Source organism: Corticium candelabrum, chromosome 4 (genome assembly GCF_963422355.1).
Source record: "Corticium candelabrum chromosome 4, ooCorCand1.1, whole genome shotgun sequence".
NCBI classification, from domain to species: domain Eukaryota; kingdom Metazoa; phylum Porifera; class Homoscleromorpha; order Homosclerophorida; family Plakinidae; genus Corticium; species Corticium candelabrum.
In genome coordinates, this window is record NC_085088.1 from 202,976 (window position 1) to 220,490 (window position 17,515).

The following is a 17,515-nucleotide window of genomic DNA, read 5'->3' on the forward strand; positions in this document are numbered from 1 at the left end:
ATAGGGTTTCGTTCTTCGTATCTCAAGCCTGCATCTCTACAATGCACGTTTCTTAGCTCTTGTTCTGTTACAGGACATCTAAAGTTGTTGGAGCAAGTGCGTACACTCGGTAATCGCGCAGCAAGTGTCTCCGTCTCTTTGATCGGTGGGCATGGCGAAACGCATGCGTTTCACAGCTCTTTGGCTGACAACTGTCACTTTTTGTGTCTGGTGTATTACGCGGGCACGAGCTGTTGTCGCCGCGACAGTCGTTAATGTTAAAGAGAATACATCGCCTGGAGTCTTAGTGGCGGATATAAGTTTGCCTCAAGGTTTGACTGCTTGGATGTACGAGTTGAACGACGACGGGTCGATTTACACACAGCTTGTAAACGCACACTTTGAGGTCGATGTGTCCAGTGGAGTCGTGCGTACTCGTGCGTCTTTGGATTTTGAAGACGTAACGAAACGAACGTGGAGAGTTGTTGTTGTGGCTCGAAAAGAAGGCAGAAATGCGGGGTCTGTGCCGCAGATGTTGTTTGTTCATGTGCTGGACGAGAACGACAATCCACCGCGTTTTTCTAAAAGGGAATATCACGGGTTTGTGAAAGAGAATGAAGGGATTGGTACAGTTGTGTCTGGTTTGAGTGGAGCGTTTGTAACAGACTCAGACTCTCCATCGAATGGTGTAGATTTGTTGACTTTCAGAGTGCTGTCTGGAAACAACAGAACGAGTTTTGTAGTCAGAGGTAGAAAAGGGGCAGGTGGAGACTTGATATTTCTGGAAGTTATTACAACAAAGCGATTAGACAGAGAGGAACAGAAAGAATATGATCTGGTCATTGAGACGTCAGACAGTTGGCATAATGATTCTTGTCATGTCACTGTTGTAGTCTTCGATGTCAATGATAACTCTCCTGTGTTTGCATCATCTGGCTATCAAGTCACCATACCTTCTGACCTTCGCCCGGGGACCTCTGTTGCTCACCTGTCTGCCACTGATAAAGACGATGGTCTGTATGGTGAAATCTATTATAGTCTTAGTGTAGCTGGCAACTCAAACTTTTCCATTAATCCATACACGGGAATTGTCTCAACAACTCGATCTCTTATTGGAGCTAGTGGTCAGTCAGTTCTAACAATTGAAGCTCGGGATAGACAGACAGGGAAGCAACAGATCAGTTCAACTACTCTGTTGACAATCACAGTCAAGGAAGCTAATTACTATTCTCCTCAGATTAATGTCAGGTTTTCTCTTCCTGCTGCAGTAGGTACTGGTAGTGTTCATGAGAGTGCTCCAGTTGGCATGTCAGTTTCAACCGTGACTGTGGTAGATCTTGATAAGGGAGTGAATGGAATAACTACTTTAAATATCAGTAGTGGCAATGAAGATCAGACATTTAAAGTTGCAGACAATGGAAATGGGCAATTTGTGTTGGAACTTAATCGTCGTTTGGATCGTGAGAAAGTCGCTCAGTACGCATTGCAATTGATGGCAAGTGATATTGGAGAACCAATGAAAATTACTAGTGCCATCATAATGATACAGGTGTTGGATGATAATGATATGACACCACAGTTTGAAAAGAGTCACTACGATGTGAACGTTGATGAATCTGTATTGATTGGAAGTCAGGTAGCTTTTATGACAGCCACAGATAGAGATATTGGAATCAATGCTAAAGTTTTGTATTCCATCAAGAGTGGAAACAATCCGAAATGGTTCTCTATCGATTCTGTGACCGGTCAGATTAGGACAGTAAGTTTACTTGATGCAAAGGAGAATGGGTTGTTTCAACTGGTTATCATGGCACAAGACCAAGGAGCAGTAAGACTGTCATCTTCTACTGTAGTCACTGTCACTGTCAGTGATAATAATAATCACTCTCCTATGTTTGACTGGTCATCATACACAGCTAAAGTAAGAGAGAGCACTGAAATTGGGAGTGAGGTTATGAATTTGACTGCAACAGATAGAGACGTTAGCAACAATGGTATTGTATCATACTCTATCATTTACAACAACCCTCAGAGACCAGATCCGTTTGTCATCAACAGTACAACTGGTGTTGTGTTTACAACATCTGCTCTAGATTACGAGTTGAGCTCTTGGTATTCTCTTACTGTAAGAGCTAGTGATTATGGAACACCGTATTTACAACATTCGGATGTCACACTCACTGTCCACGTGGTGAACGAGAACGACAATGCTCCAAGGTTTTCTCCATCATCATACTCACCTCTTGTAGCTAGTACAGCTCCTGCAGGGACAACAGTAACTCGTCTCAAAGCTATTGATGATGACTTGGACAGTTTGACATTTACTTTGGCTAACGGAGATCAAACTAAGTTTAATGTAACGCATGATGGTTATGTGATTGTACTAATTTCACTGGGAACAAGACTGCCTGAGTACGTACTGAAAGTTTTAGTCAGTGATGGAAGGTACAATGCAACAGCAAGAATTATAGTCACTATTTACGACTCAGCTCTTAGAATACCTGTTTTTCAAACATCTTCTGGGTATTCATTTTCAGTGTCAGAAGTTGCATCAATAGGTCATATAGTAGGTCGTGTGCAAGCATTTTCAACAGACAATTTATCAGTCACTTACAACATTGCAGATGGAAATCAAGATGGGGTATTTGGTGTCAACCAGTCAGGTGACATCGCCTTGCTTAGAAGAATGGACTATGAGAAGCAGAAGGTTTATTCACTGGCAGTCACAGCGGTTGATAAGTCAGGATCTGTTCAAAGAACAGGAGTAGTGTCTGTTTCAATTCAAGTCATTAATGTTAATGATGAGCTTCCAGTTTTTTATGAAGATCTTAAGAAGGAAGTGATTATAAGTCAGAATGCGACAAAGGGTAGCCATGTGTTGACAGTGAGGGCAAGTGATGCAGATAATGACCCTCTCACGTACTCTTTGCATGGCTCCTCAGAAGTTGTGTCTCACTTTACAATGAAAGATAGCTACAGTGGCATTATTGTAACGAAGAAGACATTTTTAGACAATGACCCACCTCTGTTGTTTCCAGAAGTCAACATTGAAGTAACTGATGGGCTACATTCAGCCAGTTATTCATTTGCTGTTGTCATTGAGGACAGCAATAATCAATACCCACAATTTAGCTCTTCTATTGTTGAATTTAATGTTTCAGAGGATGCCACAGTTGGACATGTGATAGGTTCTATTGTGGCTCAAGATCATGACTTAGAGTACAACTCTGTGCTCCGTTATTTGATTACAGCTGGAAATGATGGTTCAAAATTTGCTATTGATTCCATCACAGGAGTCTTATCTGTACAGTCAGCATTGGATTATGAGACTGTACGTTTGTATAATGTGACTGTAACTGTTGGTGATGTCGGCTTTCCTCGTCTCACTTCTACATCTCATGTTGGAATTCATATTGTCAATGTAAATGACTTACCTCCAGAGTTTGTTGATGCATTTTACATTGTGTCAATATCAGAAAGCACACCTGTAAGTCAAACGATTCTTACTGTCACCGCAATCGATCCAGATGACTGCTCTGTGACCTACGAGATAGCAAGTGATGTAAGAGGTAGATTTAGTGTTGATCAAACATCAGGTGTTGTGCGTGTTGCTAAAAGTTTAGACAGGGAATCCACACCAGAATTTCAATTTTATATTCGGGCATTTGATGGTGCACCTAGTCTGTCATCATTGGTCAGAGTACGAGTTCATTTGATTGATGAAAATGACGAGCCACCAAAGTTTCTGTTGTCACAATATGATATCACTGTCCGTGAAGATCTTCCAGTAGGATCAGTAGCAGTGACACTCTATGCTCAAGATTCTGATGAAGGATCTAACAGCATTGTGAAGTATCAGATGAGGACAGGAGATGTAACAACATGGATGGTTGATGATGTTACTAGTTCCATCATATTACTTCGAAGTCTGAAGAAGAATGAACAGTTTCGTGTTGAGGTGATTGCAACTGATGTAGTTTCTCCATATCAAATAGCTGCCACAACAGTAATGATCAATGTCTTAGAAACAAACAGAAACTACAATCCACCGTTATTTCCAGGTTTTATCTCTATGGGTGTGATACATGAAAATGCAGCTATCTCAACACCAGTTATGACAGTAACAGCAATTGACGAGGACATGGATGAAAATAGTGACATTATCTACACAGTTAGAGGTGGTAGTGGAGTGGGGTTGTTTACTATCGATAAACAAAGTGGAGAGGTAACTGTTCTGTCACAAGTAGACTATGAGAAATCATCATATTATACATTACTGATCCATGCTCATGACCAGGGACTTATTCCTCTGACTGTTGAAACTGACATTGTTATTAATGTCATTGATATTAATGATAACAACCCTGTAGCTGATGACGATGTAATTAAAGGCTTGGTATTTCCTTGTGCTGGAAGTGGAGGGTTTGTTGCTGCAGTTTATGCGTCAGATGTGGACAATGGGTATGGTGGAGATGTTTCATATGCCATCACATCTGGAAACAGCCTTAGAAGGTTTTCTATTGATTCTATTACTGGAATTGTGACATCATTATCTGGTATTGATTCTGATGGATTATCTCAATATAATCTGCTCATTACATTGTCTGACAATGGAACTCTGCACTTGAGTTCAACTGCGGTTGTAACTGTCAATGTTGTTGATTGTTCTGATCAGAATTTGCAATTTGTAGGTCTCCCATATGTCAGTCAAGTGCAAGAGAATTACAACAGCTTGTATTTATTCCAAGTTGTAGCTCAATATGGGAATTCTGCTGACTCTATTATGTTCATGCTACATGACACATTTCATGGTTTGTTTTCAATAAATTCATCTACTGGTGTTATCTCTTGCCAGCCACTTGACTATGAGACTGAGCAACAGTACAATCTAACAGTTACCGCAAAGAGTAGGTCCAACACAGCCTCAACTAATGTCGCTGTTTTTGTGATCAATGAGAGAGACAAGCCGGTGTTCACAAACTTGCCGACAAACATTTATGTTCAAGAATCGTTTGCCATTAATCGCGTAATTATGTCAGTTACCGCTGTTGATCCTGATGGATTACCACATACAAACATCTTGTATTCCATTGTGTCAGCTGATGAAGACATCCTGTCTGTGTTCATTATAAACTCAGTATCAGGAGATATCAGTCAAAATGGTTCAGTAGACTATGAAAGAAGAAACCAGTACAGCGTGTACGTGGAAGCAAAATACAACAACTCTCACCTCTTTAGTTGGAGTTATCTTACTATCATTGTGCTTGATAATGATGACAATCTTCCTGTGTTTGACCAGAGCCCTTTCTATTATGTCATGGTGCCCAGTCTCTCAATAGCGAATATGACACTTATTACAATACATGCTGTGGACTATGACACAGGAACTAATGCTGCTATTGAGTATGCTGTAGCACCATCCAATCAATCACATTTTTCTATTAATCATCTAACTGGAACTCTGCAAATGAGACAGCCATTAGCTGGACAGACAGCTACAGTTACAGTTATTGCTAGGAATCCAACAAATATTGCCAGACAGACAAAAGTTGATATCATTCTGTCAGTTCAGATGCCATCAAGTTTCATTCCAGTGTTTGCTACTCCCAAGGTTATTTCTCTGTCTCTTCGAGAATCTTTAGGTATCAACACTGTAGTTGCTATGGCAACTGCTACATCATCAGGATCAGCCACGGTTCAGTATGAAATAGCAGGTGGGAATGTGGATGGAGCATGGAGTGTAGATAAAGTGAAAGGGAGTTTAGCAATAGCTAAAAAGCTGGTATATGAGCGAGTGAGTAAGTATAATCTTGTTATTAGAGCAATTGTTCAGCAGAAACTTCCACAGACTGATGAAAAGACATTTGTAATCAATATTCTACCTGTCAATGATCATAAACCATGGTTTACTCAACCAAATCCTTGTACTGTGTTCATTGAAGAAGATCAGCCTACAGGATTGTTTGTTACTCGTGCCACGGCTTCTGACTTGGATGCAGGCAGGGATGGTCACATAAGATATTCATTGGCTGGTAGCTCTGTGTTCTCCATTGACACAGTGACAGGTGTTGTTACAACCACTTCTTCGTTAGATTATGAAACTCGTTCATCATATGTTCTTTATGTACAAGCACATGATTTTGGTTTACCTGCTCTAATGGCAGATGTTGAGCTTAAATTGATTGTCAATGTTGTGGACCTGTTGGATGATCAACCTGTATTTCATCAAGTCTATTCAGCAATGATACCAGAGAATTCTCCAGTAGGTACTACTCTGGTGGCCGTCTCTGCTATGGATATTAACAAAAAGCCTACCTACTACTCACTCACATCACTAAACATGGCTGAATTGTTTTGTATTAATCCACTATCTGGTGATATCATTATAGCATCACGCCTCGACAGAGAAAATATGAATTATTTTGAACTGTCTATAACAGGTAGTAATGGATTAACAGAATCTCAGACTGTTGTGTCAGTTCACTTACAAGATGTGAATGATAATGCACCTCGCTTTAATCAGTCTTTGTATTCTTTTTTGATGAAAGAGAATAGGACATATGGGCAACAGCCATTTTTTCTGTCTGCTCAGGACAGTGACTATGGTGCCAATGGAACAATTACTTACTCAATGGTCACATCATCATCAGCAAACTTACAAGTTACATCAAATGGCTCAGTGACTGTCAGAATTCCATTGGACAGAGAGAAATCTTCATTTGAACACTTTATTGCCGTAGCATCAGATGGTGGTGTGCCATCTTTGTATGGCTATGCTAAGGTTGAAGTGTCAGTAACAGATGTCAATGACCACACTCCCATTTTTACATCAGCTAGTTATGAGGCTAGTGTACGTGAGGATGCAGCATTAGGGACAACAGTAGCTTGTGTAGTGGCTACAGACTTAGATGTGGGAGAAAACGGGAAAGTAAGATATCGAATTATTTCAGGAAATTCAGGAAATATATTTGAAATCAACTCATTATTGGGAGCAGTCATGCTTAAAGCCAATCTTAATTCTGAAAACAAAGCTACATATCATCTGATTGTTGAAGCAGCTGATGGAGGCCAACCACAGAAAATGTCAACAACAATACTTTTTGTTATTATACTGGATGCTGCAAGTGCACTACCTCAGTTTAGTCGATCTGTATATCAAGCAAGTGTTAATGAAGAGAGTATGGTTGGTGCATTTGTTACACATGTAGTTGTGACATCCATTCCTAGTGTTGTATACAGTCTTGTGGAGACAACTGATGCAAGGAAATTTTCAATAAATAGCAACACAGGAGTTGTCACTACAGCTGCATTGCTTGATCGTGAAACACAAGACTCATTCAAACTAACAGTCAATGCCACAGATGAGTACAGCCAGTGCAACAGTGTAGAAATTCTTATCACTGTCAATGATTTAAATGACAATGCTCCTAAATTTCAGCAAGAACTTTATGCAACCTTTGTCCCAGACGATGCTCCATTAGGACTGGAAGTGCTTGTTGTGTTTGCTGTAGATCAGGATGTGGGCAGCAATGGCAATGTGAGCTACAGATATGTCAAGTCATCTTCCTGTTTCAGTCTTGATCAAAGGACAGGAAACTTCACAACCAACTGTTTGCTGACTGGAATGGGAGGAGAAACATTTCATTTGGTAATTACAGCCGATGACCATGGGTATCCTTCATTTTCTGCTCTACAGCAAGCCATCATATATGTAACTGTCACTGAACCTCATTACCCTAAGTTTAACAAGGCTCTTTACAATGTATCTATTGTGGTTCCAGTTGATGTTGATGTTGTCACAGTTTCTGCTACTGATGTTGATACCAATGAAACACTCACATATTCTATTGTTTCTGGTGACACCCAAAATCATTTTTCAATTGATTCGATGACCGGTCGAATAATTGTGAGGCAACATGTGGGAATTAGTTCATTTTACAAATTGAAGGTAGCTGCTTCTGATCGTGTACATGTCAACTACACTGTTGTATTGGTTTATGTTTCAACTCTGTTTGAGTTTAGCCAATCACATTACAGTATTTCTGTCAGTGAAGGAGCACCTATTGGTACAGTAATCCTTAGTTTCAACCTTTTGACAGCGATGCGAGATGTTACATTCTCTTTGTCCACTCCTTTTACTGAGTTTATGATGAGACAAAATGCATCACTGTTTATAGATGATCATCTGGACAGAGAGACTCGTTGCTTTTATCACTTTTTTGTGATTGCTAAATCTTCAGATTTGTCACGTATTGCTTCAGCTGAAGTCAATGTCACTGTTGCAGATGTTAATGACAATGCACCACAATTTGTTGGACAGCAGCCTTTTATGGCCTATTTCAGAGAAGGACAACCTGCAGGCACCACCATATATCAGATGTTTGGACATGATGATGATGAAGGAGTAAATGCAGAGATTTCCTTTCAATTAGTGGGTGTGTATCCGGGACTGCCATTCACCTTGTTGTCTGGTGGTCAAATTGTGGCTTCACAGAATTTAGATTCTGGCACATATGTGAGCTATCAGATTGAGATCAAATGTTTTGATTCTGGCAGACCTAGTTTGTCATCCACTGTACGGGTTAGTCTTTCCAAACTAGCTCATTCTGTTGTTGTCCCATTGTTTGAACATTCATCGTACATATTAAGTGTATCAGAAGATTCACCAGTTGGCTCAACAGTGAGTTTTATTAGAGCTGTAGCAAGAGTCGGCTCTAAGGTCACATACTCAATCAAAGCTGGAGGAGACAAGTTTGCAGTCGATTTAAATGGGGCTTTGATAGTTAGTAAGACTTTGGACTTTGAGAGCAGACAACAGCATTTGTTGATAGTTCAAGGGGCTGATGAAATGCATACTACTGATGTGACTATTAAAATTGATGTGTTGGATGTAAATGACAACAGCCCTCGCTTTCTATTAGGAGATAATCTCTTTTTCTCGGTAAATGAAGGTCACAGGGTTAAAAGTTTTCTTCTCAATGTGCTAGTAACTGATGTTGACAGTGGTGTCAACAGTCTTTTATTCTATCAGCTGGAAAACAAATACAATGAAATGTTTTGGATAAATTCCTCAAATGGAGACTTGTTTCTCAATCAATCCCTTGACTATGAACAAGTTCCAGAGTATTTGTTCAAAATTTGGATCAGAGACTCTGGGCAACCACCACTTTATACTATGGTGACTACACGCATCACAGTGATTAATATAAATGATGAAAAGCCTTATTTCAATGAGAAAAATGTTCAGCTTCAAGTGTCAGACAAAACACAGAAAGGCGTTGTGATTGGCCAAGTGTTGGCCATTGACAAAGACAATCTGGGAGCATTGCTGTACTCATTCCATTATGGAAATGATGATGGAGTGTTTAGAATAGGGAGGAATACTGGTGTTTTTGTGTTGGAGAAGGCGAGACATAATGGCTTTTATCGCTTGAACGTAAGTGTAACAGATGGTTTGTTTACTGCATACAGTCAAGTTGTGATTGTTGTTGGTGATGTGAATGAGCACATTCCGCAGTTTGTGTCAGGTACGTGCAGAGGGTCAGTTGATGAAGGCTCTCCCAATGGGACATATGTGAAAACGCTGCATGTTCTTGATGCAGACTTTGGAACAAATGGGATTGTCACGTTTCAGGTACTTGGGAACTCCAAACTACGTGTAGAGCAAACAACAGGGAAAGTGTTTACAAGTGCATCATCAAACGATCTGTACCGACCAAGCAGTTGTAATCATTGTATTGTTTCGGCTCAAGTGTTGGCATCAGATGGTGGAGGAAACACTGCATACTGTCAGCTGGATGTGACTCTGAACGATATAAACAATAATGCACCTGTGTTTACTACTGCAGTGTATAATGCTGCTGTAGAAGACAGCAAGCTGAGTGGAACGTTATTATTAAGTGTGAGTGCTGACGATGCAGATGAAGGTACAAATAGTCAAATTGTGTATAGCATTTTTGGAAACTCCACATCAGCAAGAATGTTTGGAATTCAAGCCAATGGTTCTATCTGGCTTGTTGGGCAGTTGAATGCTAAAATCAAAATGTCACATCAATTTAAAGTGCAAGCAACGGACAAAGGCAATCCATCACTTTCATCAACAGCTGATGTAGTTATCTCTGTACTTGACAGGATGAGCCACCCACCAGCATTCTCACAGGCCAAATACAATGCTACAGTTTATGAGAATGTTCCAAAGGGTACTGCAGTGATCACAGTGAATGCAACCAGTCAGGATGGACGTGTTTACTATACAGCACCAGTTGGAAACTCAATGAGGACAAACAAGCCAAGAACCTTTTACATGGATATGCTAACAGGTCAACTAAAAACAAAGGAAACTCTTGATTATGAAATGAACAGTGAATATCTTATTGTCGTCCAAGCTGAGAACGCTATAGCAACAGTTTACAGTACTGTGTTAATCCATGTTATTGATGTTAATGACAATGCACCAACATTTCCTATAGTTCGCTATTGCTTTTCTGTGCATGAAAACAGTTCAGTTGGAACAACAGTTGGAAGGACATTAGCCTCAGACAGTGACTCTGGCCAGAATGGCTTAGTGATTCATGAAATTATTGAACCAGCTGCTAAAGCATTGTTTAGTATTGACAGCAAGGAAGGTTGGGTAACAACAGAAACTGTATTTGACTATGAAGACACGGTCCATAATACAATTATATTTGTAGTTGTGGCAACAGATGGTGGGTCACCTCCCAAGTCAGGAAATGCATTGATTGAAGTAAAAGTGGTTGATGTCAATGACAATGCACCATACTTTAGTCAAGATTTTTATTCGCTGGCAATAAGAGAGGATGTGCCTTCAGGATTTAGAGCATTTGCTGGTATTTCAGTTGCAGATGTTGATGAACAAGCCACATTTACTTACACTATCAGTGGAGGAAATGACAGTGACATGTTTGCTGTTGTGCCAGGTACAGGCATGTTGCAGGTACAAGGCATGTTGGACTATGAGAAAACAACTAGTTATAACTTAATGGTAATTGTAAGTGACGGACTGTACAGAGCCACAACAAATGTTCTTGTGAATCTGCTGGATGTCAATGATGTCACTCCTGTTTTCACATCTAAGCAATATTTCATTTCTGTTTATGAAAGTGTGCCTATTGGAAGTTCCATTATTTCTGTGACTGCCAATGATGGAGATGCAACCCCTGATGTTGTGACATACAGTTTGCAAGGATCTGGTCAAGCATTGAAATTAGTCATCAATGCACATTCTGGATTGGTGACAACATCTGGGACACTAGACAGGGAGACAAGTGAGAGAAATGTTTTTGTTGTTCTGGCTGTTGATCAAGTTGGTCATGTTGGTCACAGTCAGCTGGAGCTGACTCTGATTGATGTCAATGATGAAGCACCTGTATTTGAAGATGGTCCATACATTGCTCATGTTGAAGAAAACATGCCAGGTGGAACAATTGTTGGGCATTTTACAGCTCATGATAGAGACAAAGGAGATAATCAAAAGATTACTTATTCACTTCTTGCTAATCCAGGAAATTATTTTGCAATTGATTCTGTGTCGGCTATGATTGTAACTCAATTTGCTCTTGACAGAGAAGCCATCTCTCAACTGACTGTTACAATAGAGGCTGTTGATGCTGGGATTTTTAGATTGACTGGTCAGACAAATGTAACAGTAGAGGTGACAGATCAAAATGACAACTCTCCACATTTCCCAAGCAGCAACATGTTGGTGAGAGTGTATGAGGATGTCACTACTGGTTGGAGACTTATACAGCTGTCCGCTATAGACAGAGATGTTGGACAGAATGGTCAGCTGACATATGCAATCACGGCAGGAAATACGCAGTCTCTGTTTACTATTGAAGCAAAGTCTGGAATTGTCAAACTGTCTAAATTGCTTGATCGTCGTTCAATGTCTTGGTATCATCTGACAATTGATGTATGTGATTCTGGTTTTCCTACAAGACGGGGGACTGGAACGCTTGATATTGTTGTACTAGATGCCAATGACCACACCCCACAGTTTTCACAAATCACTTACCATGTAACTGTGCAAGAAAATGCACTAATTCACACTGAATTGTTGGTGGTGAATGCAACAGATAGTGATGAGGGAACTAATGGACAAGTCTCATTTAGTCTAATGAGTGGAGATTTAGCAAACAAATTTCAATTGTCTCATGAAGGCAGACTGAAGATTGCTGATCATTTGGACTATGAGGTAGTGAAGCTCTATAATCTCACTATTGCAGCTGCAGATGCTGGATATCAACGGCAAAGGACAGCAACAGCTAAAGTTCAGGTATTTGTGACAGATGTGAATGATAACAAGCCAGTTTTCAAGCACTTGGTTTATGCTGCAAGTGTTACGGAGAACAGTAAATCTGTAACAAGCTTGCTTCAAGTCTCAGCTTCAGATCAAGATTCTGGACTAAATGGTCAGATTGTTAAATATGAAATTACTAAAGGAAACAATGACAAACAATTCACAATTGACTCATTGAGTGGGGTGATTTCAGTTGGCAGTCAACTTGATAGAGAAACATTTAGCAAATACACATTGACGGTGATTGCAGTGGATGGAGGCAGAGCACCATTGAGTGGGTCTACAATAGTAGATGTGACTGTTTTGGATATGAATGACAATCCAAGTAAGGGAGGTGAGCGTACCATCTTTGTGAATGGATACAAAGGGCAATTTGTAGCTGGAGTTATTGGAACTGTGAATGCTGGAGATTTAGACAGCAGTGATGTGTTTTCATGTCATCATGTAGACAGCACTGCATCAGACATCATGACAATTAACAAAACCAATTGCGATGTTGTATTACTGACTTCTAATCCAACAGATGGTCTCATGGTCAGATTAACTGCTAATTCAAGTGATGGATCTCATCCAGATGTCTCAGTGACAGTAAACACTGTATTTAGATACTTTAATGATTGTGCAACAGAACGAGGTCTTTCCCTTGAACTCAATGTCACACCTGTTCAGCTGCTTGATCATGGAATAGAGATACTTCAAAATGCCTTAGCTACAAGTTTAGTGGTTGATCCATCATATGTCAATATCTTTAGCATTCAGGAAAGTGTCTTGAGGCCAAAATCTGCAACTGTAGTTACGTTTGTTGTTGAACAAGGTGGTAACTATTGGTCAGTGGACCAACTTATTGCCAGTGTTAGTGTCAACCGAGAGCAAATCAATGTGTTGAGTGGAGTAACCATTTTGTCAATACCATTTGACTTATGTGCTCCTGAACCATGTTATCACAGATCGCAGTGTATGAACAGAGTTGCATCTTTGAAAACATTGTACCGAGTTGACGGGATATCAGCTTCATTTATTAGTGTTTTCTTTGAGAGGGAGTATCAATGCAAGTGTGAACCAGGATCAACTGGTAGACATTGTGAAACAAATATTGATGATTGTGCTTTCTTTCCTTGTCAAAATGGAGGAACATGTGTAGACATGCTGCAGGGCTACTCATGCAGTTGTCCCTCAGGAACATCAGGAAATAATTGCCAGATTTCTACCGACTCCCAGTTAAGCAGTTTGTGCCAGAATGGAGGAACATATTCTAATCGAGATGGTGGTTACGAATGTCAATGTCACAATGCATACTTTGGACACAACTGCCAGTTCTCAGTGTTTTCGACTGTTAACAGTTGCAGTAGTTCACCTTGTTTGAACAGTGCCGTTTGCAGTGCAGGACCGACTGGATACACATGCTCATGTCAGCTGGGTTTCACAGGTCATCTATGTGAACAGCCAACATTTCTTACGTTGCCTTGCACATCTAATCCTTGTCTTCATGGTGGGATATGTTTCCCAAAGGGTGAAACCTTCTACTGTGATTGTCCTGAAGGATTTGTTGGTAAAACATGCTCTTGGAATGTAAATCCATGTGACTTATTGCCTTGTCTAAATGGTGGTACATGCTACCGAGGACAGTTTAGTATGTTTGCATGTGATTGTGTGTCTGGATTTTCTGGACAGAGATGTGAGAAGGCACCTAGACTTTGCCGTTCTAATCCATGCAGAAATGCAGGAGTGTGCATTGATGATGGTGTGTCTGATGACTATTACTGTAACTGTCCTGCCTTGTATTATGGAAAGAGTTGTCAGTATGCTGTTTATCCTCCAGACTACTGCTTGAGCTCCCCGTGTCAGAATGGAGCTACATGCACCACAGGACGAGATACTTTCACTTGCACTTGTCCAGCAGGGTTCAAGGGAAAAATATGCTTATTAATTGACACCGTATCAGAGGTGTGTGCTAACAATCCATGTCTTCATGGCAGCGCATGTCTTGTAAAAGCTGCATCGTTTAACTGTCAGTGTTCTGCTGGTTTTTATGGTGACTTGTGTCAGAATAGATACAATCCGTGTAATACAGCAGTGTGCTACAATGGAGGGACATGTCAGCCAGGAATTAATGCCTTTACCTGTTTATGTCCAGAGGGAGTAGCTGGGCGTTTTTGTGAAGTTTTTTGTCCTAGTGGTATGACAGGAAATAGCTGTGCTCAACCAATAGATGCGTGTGATCATTTAGGTGTGTCATATTGTAAGAATGGTGGGACATGCGAGTCTCTAGATGGCAAAGCTATTTGTCATTGCATTACTGGCTTCACGGGTGAACAATGTAGTGATGAACAAAGCTGCACATCCCTTCCTTGCAAACATCATGGAACATGCACTTCAAAATCAACTGGTGGTTATGAATGCAGCTGTTCAGAGGGATACAAAGGCCCTAATTGTGAATTGACAACTGCAAGTTTTCAATTGAGATCATTTCGAGCGTTCAGCACTGCTACTATTGCAGCTTATGGTTCTCTTCAACTGGAATTTATCACAGTGACATCTAGAGGACTGCTTTTGCATAACAGCCAGTGGCAGAATGGACGGGCTGTCGATTTTATCACAATACAGATTATAAACGGGCATGTAGCAATGGCAGTAAATCTGGGAGATGAGACAGAGACACTAATTGTTAGTGATGTCATTGTGTCAGATGGTCAGTGGCATTCAGTAGGAATCTCATATGCAGGATGTGTAAGCTTATCATTCGACCTGTGTTGTGCACATTGAATGTATGTTGATTGGGTTTTCAATTAGGAATTCAGTTTGTCTGTTGACTCGTGTGATGCTGGCAATCACTTGTGCCAAGCTACAAGAATAGCACGTGGCAAAATGGAGTGAGGCTTTTTGCATTGTTGTTGTCTCCGTGTCTTGTAATTTGTTGTTTTTTAAGGTATTTGAATCTTGGTCTGCCTATGTATATAGGTGGGGTTTACCCAACTGGCCAACATAATTTGCCGTCTGCTGTTGGATTTGAGGGATGTATTCGGAATGTGTATGTTGATGAGCAGTTGCTGGACATGGCTGATTTCTTGCTGGAGAATGGAACAGAGGACGGTTGTCCTTACACGACCAGTTGTCAGAGTGGGCCTTGTCGTAGTGGAGGGACGTGTCAGGAGACATACAATATGTTTAAGTGTCTGTGTCCACCTGGACATGTTAATACTCATTGTGACAAAGGTAAGAACAACATCCAACTGCCTGTTTGTATGTCCAACTTTCCTTACTTTTGTCTTATGCATGTGTATGTATCTATTTGTGTATATTTGTGAATCAGTGTCTTGGTTTGTCTGTTGTGGTATATGTGTATGTTTTTGTAGATGCAGAGGCTGTTACATTTTCTGGGAGCAACTACATTCGCTATTCCTTTCAGTCTCGTTCAATACGCGATACCTCTGATGAGCAAGAATCATATCAAGAGTCATTTTCTTTCTTAATTAGGCCACAACTGTCAAGTGGAGTTCTCATGAAAATGCTTAATTCAGCGAAAACAGAGTTTGCCACATTAGAGGTATGAATAGGAATAGATTCCGTGTTTTAGCTGTGCTCAATGCCTGTTATTGTTTTTGCTAGTTGATTGCTGGTAGTTTACTCTATTCATTCAATGTTGGCAGCGGTCGTCGTGACGTGTGGGCTAACATTTCTCTTACAGATGATCGTTATTATTACATTCGCATATTGCGAGTGGGACGGGTTGCTCATCTGTCAGTTGATGAAACTTCAAATCACTTTACTGGTTTTTCTAGTGATGAACAAATTCTTGAGTTTGATGCTAACAATGTCTACATTGGAGGTTTTCCAGGTCGTGTTGGCTTTTCTGGCTGTTTGAAAGATCCTCGTTACAAAGATTCTTTTCTTCCATTGCAAGGCTCTAACACTGTGGCACGAGCTGAACCAATAGGAGGTGTACAACAAGGCTGTGACTGTCCAAATCTTTGTGGCTCTGCTGAATGTGAAAAAGAAGCCAAAGTATGTGTCCAAGAAGCAGTCAATCGCTGCTTCTCATCTCAATGTGTAGACTTTACATGTGACCTCTGCTCTGAGACAACACAGTGTGATTTTCAGCAGCAGCGGTGTCTTTGTCCATCTTACTACACAAAAGACAGGTGTGATGTGGTGCTGGGCCATCTAATAAACAGTGACGAGGACCACATCGTGTATGGTGTAATTGCTGGTATTATAATGTTTATTATTATTTTGGTCATCATAGTTGTTGCAGTGAGGCGACAACTTATAGGAAACAGTGAAGTACTAGGTGTGTCACATCCCATGAATAATGAAACACTTGTGACTAGGCGAAGATTCTCAGGTTTTCAGACAGTTGTACCATACAAAGAGGAAGGAGGAGGAGAAAGTGAAACTAACCGGAGTGTTTCTGATTCTGTAGCTGATTTAGAACGTATTCGTCATGTTTCTGCACTGTCTGGTAACAGTACAACAAAGCTTGTGGTTAGATGCCATTCACCTGAAGTGTCTTCAGGTAGCTCAGTCATAGAAAAAAAGCGGAAACGTGAAGAGTCGGAGGCCAGGACTGTTGATAGCTCTGCACTTTCACTCTGTAACGTGAAGACAGTTGAGTCTTGTGCTCATGAGTCGTCTGCAAGCACTGTCTCAATGCCAATAGCCAAGCATGCATCAAGTGTTGATGTGTTTGCTGTTCTGGAGGCCAGATTAGCCAAGGAAGATAACCAAATTGATTCAACGTCTAGTTACGACAAACCAATTGAGTATAAGTATGAGGGCAGCTGCTCAAATGCCAGCAGTCTCAGTTCTATTTGTGGAAGTGATCACAACTTGGAGAATGAACCCTACAGTTTTGAATTTCTTCATGAATTGGGTTCCAGTTTTAAGTCTGTTACAGATGTTTATTCTGTTTGTGAGAGATCAACCGACAAGAGCTGACCTAAGTGATAATTTTCAAAATCGCATGGTTACTATTTTCGATATCATGAAATAATTACATATACCTGACTTTTAAAATACAGATGTTGAGTTTTTGATTGCTTACATGGAAATGAACATGTTAGTTTCAGAAGCTGATGCTATAGCTCTTATCTTTTGATTTCATTGTCTGACATATATATGCTCTTTCATCAGCCTCAGAAATGTAATGTACATAGACACTACTATGCAGAACTGAGTCTTTCACACATTCGAGTTGCATCTGGTGTCACAAGCAATTAA

The 17,515-nt window shown here is 40.4% G+C and overlaps 2 protein-coding genes across 2 annotated transcripts; both read left to right on the forward strand.

Moving 5' to 3' along the window:
• The first annotated feature begins 151 nt into the window (after window positions 1-151).
• On the forward strand, window positions 152-9,030 carry LOC134177927 (protocadherin Fat 4-like). Its single transcript, XM_062644704.1, has 2 exons — window positions 152-8,920; window positions 8,983-9,030. The coding sequence occupies exons 1-2, from the start codon at window positions 152-154 to the stop codon at window positions 9,028-9,030; spliced, it is 8,817 nt and encodes a 2,938-aa protein (XP_062500688.1).
• Window positions 8,998-17,427, forward strand: LOC134178262 (cadherin EGF LAG seven-pass G-type receptor 2-like). Its single transcript, XM_062645108.1, has 6 exons — window positions 8,998-10,604; window positions 10,671-15,025; window positions 15,089-15,168; window positions 15,225-15,511; window positions 15,652-15,842; window positions 15,905-17,427. The coding sequence occupies exons 1-6, from the start codon at window positions 9,032-9,034 to the stop codon at window positions 17,231-17,233; spliced, it is 7,815 nt and encodes a 2,604-aa protein (XP_062501092.1). The 5' UTR covers window positions 8,998-9,031; the 3' UTR covers window positions 17,234-17,427.
• Window positions 17,428-17,515: the final 88 nt, after the last annotated feature.

Bases quoted from the DNA above. Each gene is read 5' to 3' on its own strand.
- LOC134177927 (XM_062644704.1), top strand. From the start codon at position 152: ATGGCGAAACGCATGCGTTTCACAGCTCTTTGGCTGACAACTGTCACT. The intron at 8,921-8,982 runs GTAAATGAAGGT...TGATGTTGACAG, and splicing joins GAGATAATCTCTTTTTCTCG to TGGTGTCAACAGTCTTTTAT.
- LOC134178262 (XM_062645108.1), top strand. From the start codon at position 9,032: ATGTTTTGGATAAATTCCTCAAATGGAGACTTGTTTCTCAATCAATCC. The intron at 15,026-15,088 runs GTAAGCTTATCA...GTTTTCAATTAG, and splicing joins GAATCTCATATGCAGGATGT to GAATTCAGTTTGTCTGTTGA. The intron at 15,169-15,224 runs GTGAGGCTTTTT...TTGTTTTTTAAG, and splicing joins ATAGCACGTGGCAAAATGGA to GTATTTGAATCTTGGTCTGC.